At 33.4% G+C, this 13,749-nt stretch overlaps 1 protein-coding gene across 5 annotated transcripts in view; it reads left to right on the top strand.

The window, feature by feature from the left end:
* The window catches only part of LOC145666637 (transducin-like enhancer protein 4), a 355,168-nt gene that overhangs the window by 239,437 nt on the left and 101,982 nt on the right, over positions 1-13,749 (top strand). For all 5 annotated transcript variants that reach the window (XM_081734087.1, XM_081734089.1, XM_081734086.1 and 2 more), the window contains one exon: positions 2,447-2,660. In XM_081734087.1, coding sequence (XP_081590213.1) covers positions 2,447-2,660 — 214 coding nt within the window. The remainder of the gene's footprint in view (positions 1-2,446; positions 2,661-13,749) is intronic.

Below are 13,749 nucleotides of genomic sequence, written 5' to 3'. Positions count from 1 at the left end.
ATATCCTAAGTACACAATTGGACTAGTGTATAACAGGAAGTAATAATAATAATTAGATATAATAACAATAATCTGTATATTTTTAAAATTAGGTTTACAATGTGTGTATATTGACTAAATTACAGTGACGTATATTTTTCCTTCATGGAGGTACGATGGTTCAGTGGTAGAGCGCTCACCTCTGGTGTGAGGGGTCTCTGATTCGATCCCAAGTCATATGAATTTGTCATAGATAGTATTGTTTCCTTGGGTTTAGCCTAAAGAACATAAGCGTTGGGTTTTCAATTTTTTCTTTCCCGCTAAATTGAAAATGAACTGAAATGAAATCTTTGAGTTTTACGTCCCACGGTTATGCCGGTTAGGCTAAAGGAGACGGTGATTATGAGAAATAAGTGAAATGGTGGAATGAAGAAAGTGGGAGGAAACGGGAGAACCCCGAGAAAACCCACGCACACGGTGTTTGTCCACCACAAAGTTCACTTGGCGGGAGCAGGGTTTGTCCCGCCAAATTGAATCATCACCATCTGCAATCCTATTATTCAAGAAATTTGAAAGAATATCGTGCCAATCTTAAAGAATTCAACTCAGGAATAAATGATAAACAAATAGAAGGTTTATCCTAATGTCTGGACAGTTATTTGATAATTTGTATCATTGAATGTCACTTTAATTCTTTATATTTACTTCATTTGCCCTTGCTGTGTTTCTGAGTCCTCTCGCATCTAAATAACTTACATTCTAATAGCTTTAGTAAGGAAGATCGATGCTTATCTCCGGATAGGAATACCTTTATGGGATTCGGATTCCACGTTAAGCCGTATGTTCCGTCTTCTAGTCTTAGTGCTGAAAAGAAATGACGTTAAATATCGAATTAATCTATCATTGTATGATATTAGTTGAGTGGTATGTTTTCCATGAATGCATTTTACTGTATCATATGTTTCTATTCACGAGTTCAAGAAAAGGAAGTTAGCTGAATAATCTATAAAAATAATGACCAATTTATAATGAATTAAGTGCTGAGACAAAATATGAACCTAATGAGGGACAGGCAAATTTAAAATGAATATAACTCGGCAGCAATGACGTGATGTCTGAGACGCTGAAATTGTAGAAAGTTATAAACTAACACAATCTTGCATTGATATCTACGTACGTACAATAGTTGATCGAGAATGAAGCATTTGTGGCTATTACTTTCCGCATTTAAGAATGTGATAATTTGTCACAGCATATATAGCTATAATTCTAACTCAACCAGATATCAAGTCACCCTTCTTGTCGGGCTAAAAGAACATTTTTTTCTTTCTTTAAATATTAACCTACTTCAAGTCGGATCCTCATGACATTTACCAAAACTACTGGAGAAAATATACTCTTTAAAGAAAGAAAAAAACAATAAAAAAAGAAAAAGGAATAATCAAAAGTGGCGCACCTATATCGAAGTTATCGAAACATACACATACACCGATCTCGGTTAATTACTGTAATAATACTTAAACCGTGAGGTGTTTCATGGTCCAGCACCGAAAACCGAAAACCATTTCTCCAGTAGTTTTCTCGATTAACTTTATATGGGACCACCGAGGAAGTATACTTTTTCAAACAAACAAAAATAATCAAAATTGGTGTACACTTATGTAAGTTATGCGTGAAGATACGAGTCCAGTTCAGAACGTCCTCCTCCTTTTCTTTTTCTTTTTTCTTTTTAAGTTGGTTTAATCATCACTAATTCACAGAAAGATTTCAGTATAATAAATAGTTGTGAGTAATAGTACAGTTTTTTGAAATAGCCTTATTTATTATTATTATTATTATTATTATTATTATTATTATTATTATTATTATTATTATTATTATTATTATTATTATTATTATTATTATTATTCAGGAGATTGGTATCCCTATGTGGTAATTTATGCCAAATATAATGCAATTGTTTAGTTACTCTTTTTATTATTATTATTATTATTGACAAACTAGAAAGTTCTTTGATAACTGGTTTATTGATTCTGCCAAAAGCTGTATGTGAATACGTATGTGTTGTATTAATATAAATAGCTTTCGGAAAAATACGTAGTTTTATTAAAACCTTAATCGGGTAGCTGTAGGGATGGGCAATGGAATAACGATAAATTATAATGGAAATATTTTGAAAATTCCAATCTAATTTTATTAACAAAACATAAACAACTTGCGGTGTTTTGTATATAATTCAAAACAATATGAATGGAACATTTTAAATATATAGTAAAGAATCAAATTATAACGCATCTAACTTTGTTTTTCAGTAAAAATGTTTGGACTTAAAAAAAAAATAGCGCGTTATTAGGTTTTCTGGATTTTTTGTTTGTTTATTTATTTACTTTTAACCCAACATTTATAAAAATAATCGATTTATTTTACACCTGCTACGTATTCATAACCTTGTTTATTGTTTTTACAGCAACAGATGCATGCCCAGCAGCTGCCCCATGCTGCCCATGCTCCGCCAATTCCAATGATGCCTCATCCAGGCCTTCCAGGGGCACCATCTCTTCCGCCCTCAAGCGCTGCAGGACTCTTGGGCCTCTCAGGCGCTTTGGGTCCCGGTTCCCATCCTCTTAGTATGCTCAGTTCGAAACCTGACCTCCATAGGGATGATGTTAAGTCTGGGAGCGGTAAGTCAACAATTTACATTTCGATTTTCGTTATTTTAGAAAATTAACATTTTCTTGCTTTTCGTAAGTGTTAGTTTTCGTATGTGAACAAATACCCAAAGTATTGATACCTAGAAAACTATAATAAGTAGTTGATGAAATCAGCGGTGGAGGCTCTTTTGGCAAAAGTAATTTGTCGGAAAAAAATTTAATGATACTTCATTAGTTCAACATGCTTTTTACACTCAATTCAGGTGAACAGAGAATTACTACGTTGAACAGAGAATTGCACTCCTTTCGAAGTGTTCGATGAATAGAAAACCAAACTTAATAAATAAATTTTATCATGCAATTCATTGACTACTAAGGTTTGACATTTGCAAAAAAATGCAATCCAAATTAAACATATTTCCAAACTATTGCTCTACACGCACAATTACAGAATATCGATTAAACTATTTAGTAATATACAGGGTTTACACTAGATTGAAACTTAGGGAAATTAAAATAAGTCGGAAAATGTTTCAAAATATCCCGAACGTCAGGGAAATCTGCTATATTTCACAGAAGAGGCAAAGATTTTTTTTTTTTTTTTTAGCTGCCCACAGAAGATAGGAAGAAAACTTACCCCTAAGAATTCAAAAAGAAGATAGGCTGGAAAAAGAATATTATCTGTAAAAAGAAAGAACGCCATAGGTTGAGAAGCGCCGAAAGGTGTTAAAATTTACCTATGGTGTTAAAATTTCGGCTTTGAAAGAAAAAAAATGAACGATTTAAATAAAAAATTCAAAGATAAAAAACGTTAGATTTGTTGGTCTTGGTAATCAGAGAGATAGGCCAAATTATGATGTATGATTATGTGTGTATCCAGACTGCCGAAATATTAAATGTATCGTTAGTGTATTATTATATTGGCACTTGTGTTTTATTGTATGCCAAATACAAAAAGTTCGACTCACAATAAATATTTACAGAAAGTAAGCTTATAAGGTTGCACTACATTTTAAAAATGAAAAGATTGGACGGCTGTAGGGATAGTGGAAGGCGATTAATTTTTTTGTCTTCTAAACCTAACCAGGCGTTCACGTTGTCGCGGGTCAGGGAAATTTATGTACTCCTTAAAAATTAAGGAAAAGTATGGGGACTCAGTACCAGAATTTCAGTGTGAAAATGTGAACCTTGATATACTATTATATAAATAAAATTAAATTAAAAAGAAAAACTTTGCTGTACGGAAATGCGAAGGGCTTTAATCCGACCCGCCGGCGATTGTAGCTTAAGGAATGTGTGATCAACATATCAAGAGGACCTTGTTGCTTTTGATGTCTTAATGTTCCCATTGGCGTTGTTATTGGTTTTCTCTTGACAAGATTCCGCGGCTTCTTCATTTTGGTAACTCCCCAATTACTCTATGATGTTGGATGAACGTCACAGTGCCAACTGCATCTCGAGAATCCCAAGTCGCCTGTCCAAGCACTGACTAGATTACCTGACTGGGGTAATCTAATGGAAACTGATAGACCAGCGCAGCGAGGCAAAACTTGTTTTAAAATTTTAATAGTGTGATCTGTTGCAAAATATTGTTCAACGCAGTGGGTTTTCTTGCTTTTATTTTTGTCCACTTTTGATACTTCCCTTTTAATTTTAAAAATATTGTTATACCTATTTGGCGGAAAAGGACTTGTGTTCTAGACTTACTACTATTAAGAAGTTTTTGACTTGGATCCTTTTAAAAGTCAATTAAATGTCTAAGTTCTGGACTGTATCAAGAATATTTTATTTGGATCTTTTTTAAAAAAGCAGTTAAATTATGTTGGTATTTCTTTCATTTCTCTGGTTCAGATTACGTTATTTTGGGTAAATTAATATTAAAATTATAACAATATACTTTATAAGAAGATTTAGATGAGTGGTTTAAATTACGTTAGTGTAAAATTCGAATGAAGAAGACAAAATATTTATTTATTATGATACGTGTGTGTGTGTGTGCTAACATGAAGAGACTAGAATAGCTTCATGAAACACTGTTTGAATAGTGAATTGAAAATATATGAAGGAAAGGTTTAATATAGATGGAAGAACAGGATATTCTAATATATATACTCGTATATATATATGGGCAACTATTATGTTTGTTCCTTGTCATATGTATATATAATATTTATTATTATCATCTACTAACACTGTTCTAGGCTATATTTTGTATCATCTATTGTACCGTGACAAAAAAAAAGTACAGTCGAATAGACGTTCTTTATAATGTATTATTTCCCTTTCAAAGAGAAGTTATTTGTACAGCCTCTTTTTCAATAATAAAAGAATAGAAAGCCTTTGATGTGGAATATGGCCGTAGTTTTTTTTTTTATTTCTTGTAACTGTAGCGTGGTTGTCAAACTAGTATTTGTTGTTCATCTTCCTTGAAAATGCATGTGAAAAGGCAATCAACACATCAGTGTCGAGTGATTGAAGAGAGCTGTTGTATGTTCGTTTGCAAATCGCTGCTAACGAGCCGGGTACACCTTGTGGAAACAAAGCTGAAGTTGCTTTTCTGTGTCTCTTTCTCTCTTTCATATCTGTCAATCAGTTTTTTTTTCTTTTTTTCTTTCCTTTGTTTTTATTTCGCTTAGCAGGAGCCAATTTCTCTTTAATGCTGCTTTCGTTCCATTACATCCATCGTGAATGTTACTAGACTTATTTATTTATTTATTATTTCTATGGCTCATGCAAAACAAACAAAAGTTAAGGACAACGAAAACGGTGCTTTCTGCATCGAACTGGTTCTATATAGATTCGACAAGCACGTGCTTCACGTCACCCCATGAACAATGCGTAGTGTGCTTGCTGCTTGTGTGTATATATCCGTGTATATATATAGAGAGAGAGAGAAACAGAGAGAGCCTATATATTTCTCATTCTCTTTTTTTTCTCTCTTTTTCTGTATGTGCATATTACAACTTGCAGTGGGCTAATTTGACTCACATTACGACAATATTTTCTTTTCTTTCATCGACGCGTGTTCCAGTCGCATTTTGTGTTGAATTTCCCCACATCGAAAGTAGGTAAAGATGAAATGTGTATTAGTGATAACTGATAAGTTGCATTTGTTAGCACTGATCGTAAATAGAAGTGTAAATGATTTTTATTTTTATTTTTTTAAAATAAATATGATTTAATTCTGTCTAAAGTTATTGATTGGCCCAGTTGTTATGTAGTGCTACGATGAATTAGCATTTGTCGAAAAAGAAAGAAACAAAATTATCGAAGTTGCACTGTATATTGAGGCTGTATAAATGTCTGTTTAGAAAAGTTATTTCAAAAACATTCCCAGAACACTTCATTTTCTTATAATGCATTATCATATCTAGGCCTGTAACGTTATAGTCACAGTTAGGTATCACACTGAATATCTACTAGTTCAGCATTGCTTGAATACACATTATTTGTATTAATGGTGTGAACTTAAGTACGGAACAGAAAATTTCAAATTTGTAAACCAATCTGAAGTGGTCGTACACTAATTGTACTATAATTTTTGACTCTTATTTTGATCCTGGTGTAAAATACATAAATTTTGATATAAGATAAATGTTATAATGACAGAGAATGTAATTTTTATTACTAAATCACATACATTGACACATATAGCCTAAATGTGAACATAGTCTATGAAATTATTCAGATGATCCATTTCTCCTTTTCAAATTTCTCTGCAGTTGAAAAACATATATGATGATCAAGTATTGTTCTTTATGCAATATATTTTCTTACTTATCCCCTCAGTGTTGCCCTACCTATGTGGTAATAACGCCGCCCCCCCCCTTCTTTACATGTTTCCGACATCACTGCATTGTACTGACTTTTGCAATGCGATGTTTGAAATTGTGTAACTTCTAAATTTTTAAATAACATATTCGATACGGAGATTTTCATCTTAAAGAGGATACTGTGGAATGTGAGTTAAGATTACAAAATTTGAATGCCCTTCCGTTAATACGTTCAGGGGGCGATCTAAACCCCCCAGGGATTAATCTTACAGGACTGTTATTTTAGATGCAATGCTTTTACACCAAGATCTGCGCTTTTGTAACAACATAAGATGCACAGTGAGTGATGAGGTAGGCCCTAAATGCAACACAGCAAGAAGCCTTTTCCTGTGAGTTCCTCTTTTGCCTTTGAAACCTCGTTTGACTTACAAATGAAAGAAATGTTTCCTACTCAGTTGTGCTCGTCTTAACGTAATGCCTCTCATCCACTTGTGAACCCTCAATGAGGTTTTCAAAGTTGAATGTCGGTACTCAGCAACAAACAAATGGGGATTCGAGCGAAAGGGGAAAGAAGAAACTCTTCATCCTAACATTCTCTGCCAAACAAGATTCCAACATTGCTGCTCTGGAAGACTGTTGTACGAGTAACTGCAGGCAAGGTCTCGCGTAGTGGAAGGAATTGCAACTCAATTTCTAAAGCAAATAACGCATAGATATATAATACAGCAAGTTTGATATATATTATGTCCTACTGTGTTATATGATGAAAAATGTAGATTATAACTTTATGTTGTGGTGGTTTACACTTTTAGATTGTAGATCTTACAAGGTTAAAGAGTGATTACTTAAAACAATGAATTTTAACATTAAGAGACTTATTTATGTATATAGTTATATACAAATATTGGATATAATTGGGTATGTTTGTGTCTGCGATATTGTCTCTTTGAAATAGCTACGTGCCATTAAGTGTTTCGTATTTAACTGCAAGACAGGGAAAAATTGTCTGTATATACTCCAAATTCAAACATCTTCTTTAGCCTTAAAAAGAAAAGAGAAGATTTAAAAAAAAAAAAAAAAAAAAAAAAAAAAAACAGTGTTATTGATGTACGATGCTTATTTTCTTTATTATTAATTCTGGATGGATTTAACGTTGTCACTTTGTTGTACCTTCTATAATGTATTAAAGATACCACTGAAGGGTTATATACGTATATATTTTCCAGTAGAACTACGCAACCTGTTAATATACAACCAATAAAATTACCACAGTAGCATTTCTCAATTCTTTTATCGATGATTTTAATATCACATACAAACCATAAAGAAATATATATACTTGAATTATTCTTCATTGCATCTACATCTTTATTATTTGCATAATCCTTATTGTACCTTACATATTTTATATTATGATTTCTTTTTCTGTTTTCGTTTCTCAATTGCCCTGTGTTTTCTTCACTTTGTATACAATTTATGGATATTATCATTAACTAACGCATAGCCGTTGCCGTTGCAACGTTTCCTTATTTGTAATGGAACTAGCAACTCTGCTCTTGTAGGAGAGCATGGCAAATTTCAAGAGTGACGAGACTTCTTGTTCGATGTAAGGGCCTGTTGAAAGTGTAGACAGGAGTAGAAGAAGAAGAAGAAGGAACTTGATAAGAGTATCAGCAGCTGCCACTCCACTTGTTTTCCTAACCCTCTTCCAACTTCTCTCTTCGTCAACACTGCCTGTCGACGCACCTCCCATCTCAACTCATCCCAACGGACCTCCCTGCAAACGTTATTGCCTGCAAGATAAAGATCGTGGTGGAGGTTGGAGGGTGTTGCAAGACTTGTGGGCAGAGAAGGGAGATGTCGCTTTTTCTTTTTGTTTTTCTCCCTCTGATATGCACGCGTTTGTAAGTATGCTTTTAAATGAGTAGGGGAAAAGAAAATGCACCCTCGTATAACAGAAGATATAGAATATCAGAACATTAGCGCTACGTATTACTAGTGGTAAACTCAAATAAAACAAATTTAGAAATAAAATTTGCATGTCCAAAAAGAATCATGAATATTTCAGAACATATGGATGTGTAAATTGATCCTAATTGAAGCCAAAATCTTTTACAACAAGCAATTTTGTCCAGATCAAGAAATTAGTAATTGTTCTAGTTATTCTCTTTGCTCTTCATAAGTTGTGATAGAAAAATAATTTCGTATATCAGCTCACGTAACTTGCACAAAATTAAGTGCACAGCAAAGCTGTTTCTTCTGCAACGGAACTTCGAGACTGATACAGAACAATCAGTAGAGTATATGTATTAACAATCGTTTGTTATTTTCAATATTTACTTATTCATAGGTTTTGCTTTTTTACGAATTTGAAACATCCAGTATCAATACCCGCCAAATCCAGTTTGAACCGAAATTAAGGTATATATCCTTTGTTTAGATTTGATTTTAAAGAATTCAATGGAAGCAGTATTTTGTATTTAAAACAGATAGAAAAAAAAAACTAGGTCGAATATGAGACTAATTATTCGCCAAGTCCATCTGACCCTTTGCTGTTGTTTGTTTCAGATTTTAACAAATTCATTTAAACTAGTTAGTACTCACAATATCATCACGTGAAGTTGTTTACTTTTCATATTGAAAGGGTATGAAGTTAGTTACTGCTTACATATTGTTTGAAGTGGTTATTAAATATCTAGAACTAGCTAATAGCATTTCTGTGGGTTATTTTGTTGTGAGGAATAATGGAGGAGAATATAGGCTCTAACTGAAGGAATGTAGAAAAAGTAGAAAAAAAAAAAAAAAGGTGTCCATGGGCTTTTAGGTTTAATCCATCAAAATAAGTCAGTATAAAGAACCAAGTAAATTTAAAGAACGTCTTTGTTCAAGGTGAAGTGTTTTACAGAAGTGAAGTTTGTGAGACTAGAACTGTAACTATTGTAAATCATCCCAAAACATAACATACATTAATCTAAAAGTACTTCATTGTGCAGTTTATACAAACTCTGCAAAGATGCTTGACATATCTAAATTATTGTCCTGGCATTATGGAGTTGATTGGAGGAGTAAAGCAACAGTGAACTTAAGACGTCGATAAATAACGAACCAATGAACAACAGGTGGACAAGGACGAAGAAGTCATTAGCTGTCCAAAAGCTATTTACACTAGAATTGTAGTTTCAAGTCAGTGAAAGGATAAACGAACTTACTTTGTATAAAATCTTCTAATTATCAGGCTTAATATTATATACCTCTTAGGAGATCATTAAATAAAAGTCACTATAAAATTATTTGCTTACTTTATTTTATCCCATTACTAATGCCGTGCTGTTACATTAAATTAAAGTAACATCTTTGTAGCTTCCATGTTTGTATAGACTTGTTCTCAAAATCCGCCAAATCAAAACCCAATTTTCGTATGTTTGGGTGCATATAATCTAGATATCATAATGTCTGATGTTTTTAATATTTTGTAACCTTACTCAGGATTGTCAAAATGAATCACAAACAATATAGCATTTAATTGAGCAGTTATTTCACTACACGTTTTTGCAAATTAAGTACTCAAAATTAGGGTAAACGGTTTGGCGGGTTTCAATATTAGGCGCGTCACCTGATTTGCGAATCCGGTAGGGTTTTATGTAAACAAAAGGGAAAAAATAAACAAAAACAATTTTTCAGAAAATATAACTCTCTATAGTTCTGTTTATCACTAGTGTTCTTTGTTGTGTGGTAATTTGACAATATACATTTATTACAGTAAAAGAAATCTTTGTTTTTAAATCGGATTTTGTGTCTGGCACGTGTGAGTTGGTTTTGGATACGATTTTATTCCTGTTTCGATGTGTGTGAAGCTTCATCTGATTACGTGAATTGAGGAAAAGAAACAAATTTTCGAGTGAACATCACAAGCGCTCTTTTTGTGTGAATCGCCCAATGTTGGAAATGGGTCTCTCTTCATGTACTCACCTTCTGCAATTGAATTACTCTGATGAGCTATTCCGTTTTCAAAGCACGTTCTTAGGCCGCTTTTTCTCATCTGAAACCAGGGACTTTTTTCTCATTATATTTTGTTGGCAACACTGTATGGAAAGAAAGAAAGAAAAAAAGAATAAATGAGAAAAAAGGGAAAGAAACAAGAGATTGTGTGTGTATAAAATACTAATCAGTAACATAGTGTACATTCCCGCCTTTTGTCAGAGTAGATTTGGCTTTCACATAGCTTATTAAATTAAGGGAATTATGCCGACCATTTTGTCGTCGATTTAGGTCTGTATGTTGGGATTAATGTTTTCTTTCATGTGTGGGAATTGGTAATCTGTATTCACATACTATTACGCATGGACAGTGGAGTATCCAATCTTGCTTGCATACACACACAACATGGTTGGAGATTTTTTTTTTTTTTTTTTTGGTATAATATATAATTACTAGCATTCGATATGCAATTAAGTAAATACTAAGCTGAAAGTACCATAGGGAGTGTTACATCAAAGTGTAATATCCAAATGGATTATGGCAATGTCGAGAACTTCGTGTGTATGTGTTTCTTTCTTGTGGAGGGTTTGAAATTCCAGTGAGTGAACATTATTTCAATAATACGAGCTCTGCAATAGTATAACAACTACTCACTTTCTGAGCAAGGCATAGCAGATATGCCTAAATGCAACTTTGATTAGTCTTTATAGTGCAGAAAAGAGCAAAATTATGAAGGGCACAAACAACTCATTTATACCTAAACACTAAAACCAAGGTGAAGTCTAGCTTAATATTTCAACATGATAACGTCACCTTCGAGGGTAAATTCATCTTCATACTTACGAGGTGTGTTAAAAAAGTAATGAAACTATTTTTATTGTAATGATGAATTTTATTATTTTTACAAATTAAGGCTATCCACTGCAAAATAGTCCCCTGTGGTAACTGCACAGTGATGGAGGCGTTGTTCCAATTCTTCGTAGCACTTCTGGAATATCTTTCACATCGTCAGTTACGCTCTTCTAAACATCATCCAAAGTAACAAAATGGCTCCCTTTTAAGTGGTTTTAGAGTAAGGAGAATAAAAAGAAATCAAAAGGAATGAGAGTTGGCGAAAAGGGGTATGAGGAACCACAGAAATGCTTTTTTTTCTGCCAAAACTCATTACTGGAGACTTGCATGTGGCATGGTTCTTTGGAATTATCTTGGTGCACACCCTTCTCATGTACAAATCCTGTGTTAAAATGTGATGGACGGTAAACACGTTCAAAATCGCCATCAGACGACGATTTGATCTCACAAAAGACTCCACTCATTCTACATTGTCATTCGTTTCTGAAGTTGAAGGCCTTTCAGCACGAGGTTCGTCTTCTAAAAACGATTTGTGCCATCTGAATACTTGTACCCTGGATAGGGAATATTCTTCATGGATCCAGGTCATCGCGTCTTTTCGTAAGTCACACTAGCGATTTCGCGAACCTTTACACAAAATTTAATGACAGAACATTGCTTAATCTCTATTGCCGGTCCAGTTTAGTAACACACCTCATAAACACAACTTCACTTCAGACGCTCTCGACAATCGTGTAGTAATTGGAGAGGAAGTTCAAACTTGTACTGAACCAACGACAAGGGTTACCTTAACTGTCATGTGAAGGTGGAGGCAGCAGAGTTATCGGTTCGTGCACAGTGTTCGTCTCATTACTTTTCTAACACACCTCGCAGATCGCTAGATAGAAGGAAACATTCAAAGGTTATTGCTTCAAGGAAAGTTCTGAGTAGAAATAATCTTTTCAAGTATATAAATCTAAAATATGAGAAATAAATCCACAACCAAAATAATTCTTATCTAATATGATGAATGCAAAATATGAGCAAAAAACCGAACGCATTTGAAGGCTTTATATTAATGTGCTTTGATGTGGAGGGAACTCGGTTTCGATTTGCATTAAAAGCTCATGCGGTTCAAATTATTCTTACGTTAAATTGTAGATGCTTGTCTCACGGAACTTCCTTACTGAAAAAAGATTGCTAAACTCCAGGAAAACTAATTATCAGGTTGTGCAGTCGATTCTACATAGTATTTATTTTTGCCATTATCGAATTAATTTCAGAAGAAAAAAAAAAAAAGTTCCCAAGCAGTACTGATGGCTAACATTAGCATCAGATAGCTTGAATTCTCACACAACGATAAATTTAATGCTGATTGTTTACCCGGAAAGTTGCAGTTCGAGGCACTTACCATGGTAAGTAATTTTAGTTAAAGCTCCCACGCAAGATTTTTAAGAGAAAATTCTTGAAGTAGGAGATGAAATGTTAAGAAGACAAGTCAAAATGTTGGAAACTTTCTTCTAAAAGAGAAGAAACCAGATATTAAAATGTTATTTCAAAGTTTCTATATTCCCTTAATTATTTAAATATATTTCTACTTTATATTCATTCTGTTATTTAAACAGTTTGATAATAGTAGGAAAGATTGCGAAACGTATTCCGTAACCTTCTTGTTGCACTATAATTTTATTGGAGATGAAGATTTAAAACTAAGATGGAAAATGTAGAAAGCAGTTTCCATATGAATGATACAATGTCAGTAGTTTAACCATTCGATTGTGTCGTTTGCTTGTAACATAAAGAATTGTATATTCTAGTATCACGTTCGTTGTAATTGTAAAACCACAATAGAAGAGATATGCATATAGCAATATATTAACTGTAGTCTGGAACTAGAGAAGAAAAAGTCCGTATCAAGTAGGGAAAAATTACTGTTTTCGAAGAGGAGATTTCAGCGAGAGCTTACTGGCACCACTGACGTAATGCTGGATAATTAAACTATACGACAGTTTAAGTCTGATATTATTATGGTGGCATTTGTCAACGGCGAAGAATTGCAACTTAAACTGATGCTATAGATTCTACGATCACAATAAATACGCATAAACGCAGATTGATCCAATTTATTTTTGTATCGCCAATAACAATGGTCGTGAAGTTGTAAGCCAATTTACTCATTCAACCTTGTTATATACGTGCATACAGAACTGTAGAACTGTGATATAATTTCGCTCTAGAGATTGTAATCAAACTACCAATAGGCTTTTTTTTTTTTTTTTTTTTGTGTGTGTGTGTGTATGATTGTAGCAGTTTACTACCTTTTCACAAGCGCATACATACACTCACCATATAATTATAATGTATCAACACCTTAGTTGGGAGCCTTGCGTTGGAAATTCCTCAACATATATATATATATATATATATATCTTAGTCATTGTTTTCATGTCACGATTCACCTCTCCTTCCTTATCCCCCTGATTACTTAGAGGCATTTATTAAAATATGTGCTGTGGAAAGGGGTATTTAAAATTCAA

The sequence above is a fragment of the Thermobia domestica genome, chromosome 12 (assembly GCF_964235325.1).
Source record: "Thermobia domestica chromosome 12, izTheDome1.hap1.1, whole genome shotgun sequence".
In the NCBI taxonomy this organism is placed as follows: domain Eukaryota; kingdom Metazoa; phylum Arthropoda; class Insecta; order Zygentoma; family Lepismatidae; genus Thermobia; species Thermobia domestica.
This window is presented reverse-complemented; position numbering and strand designations above follow the sequence as displayed.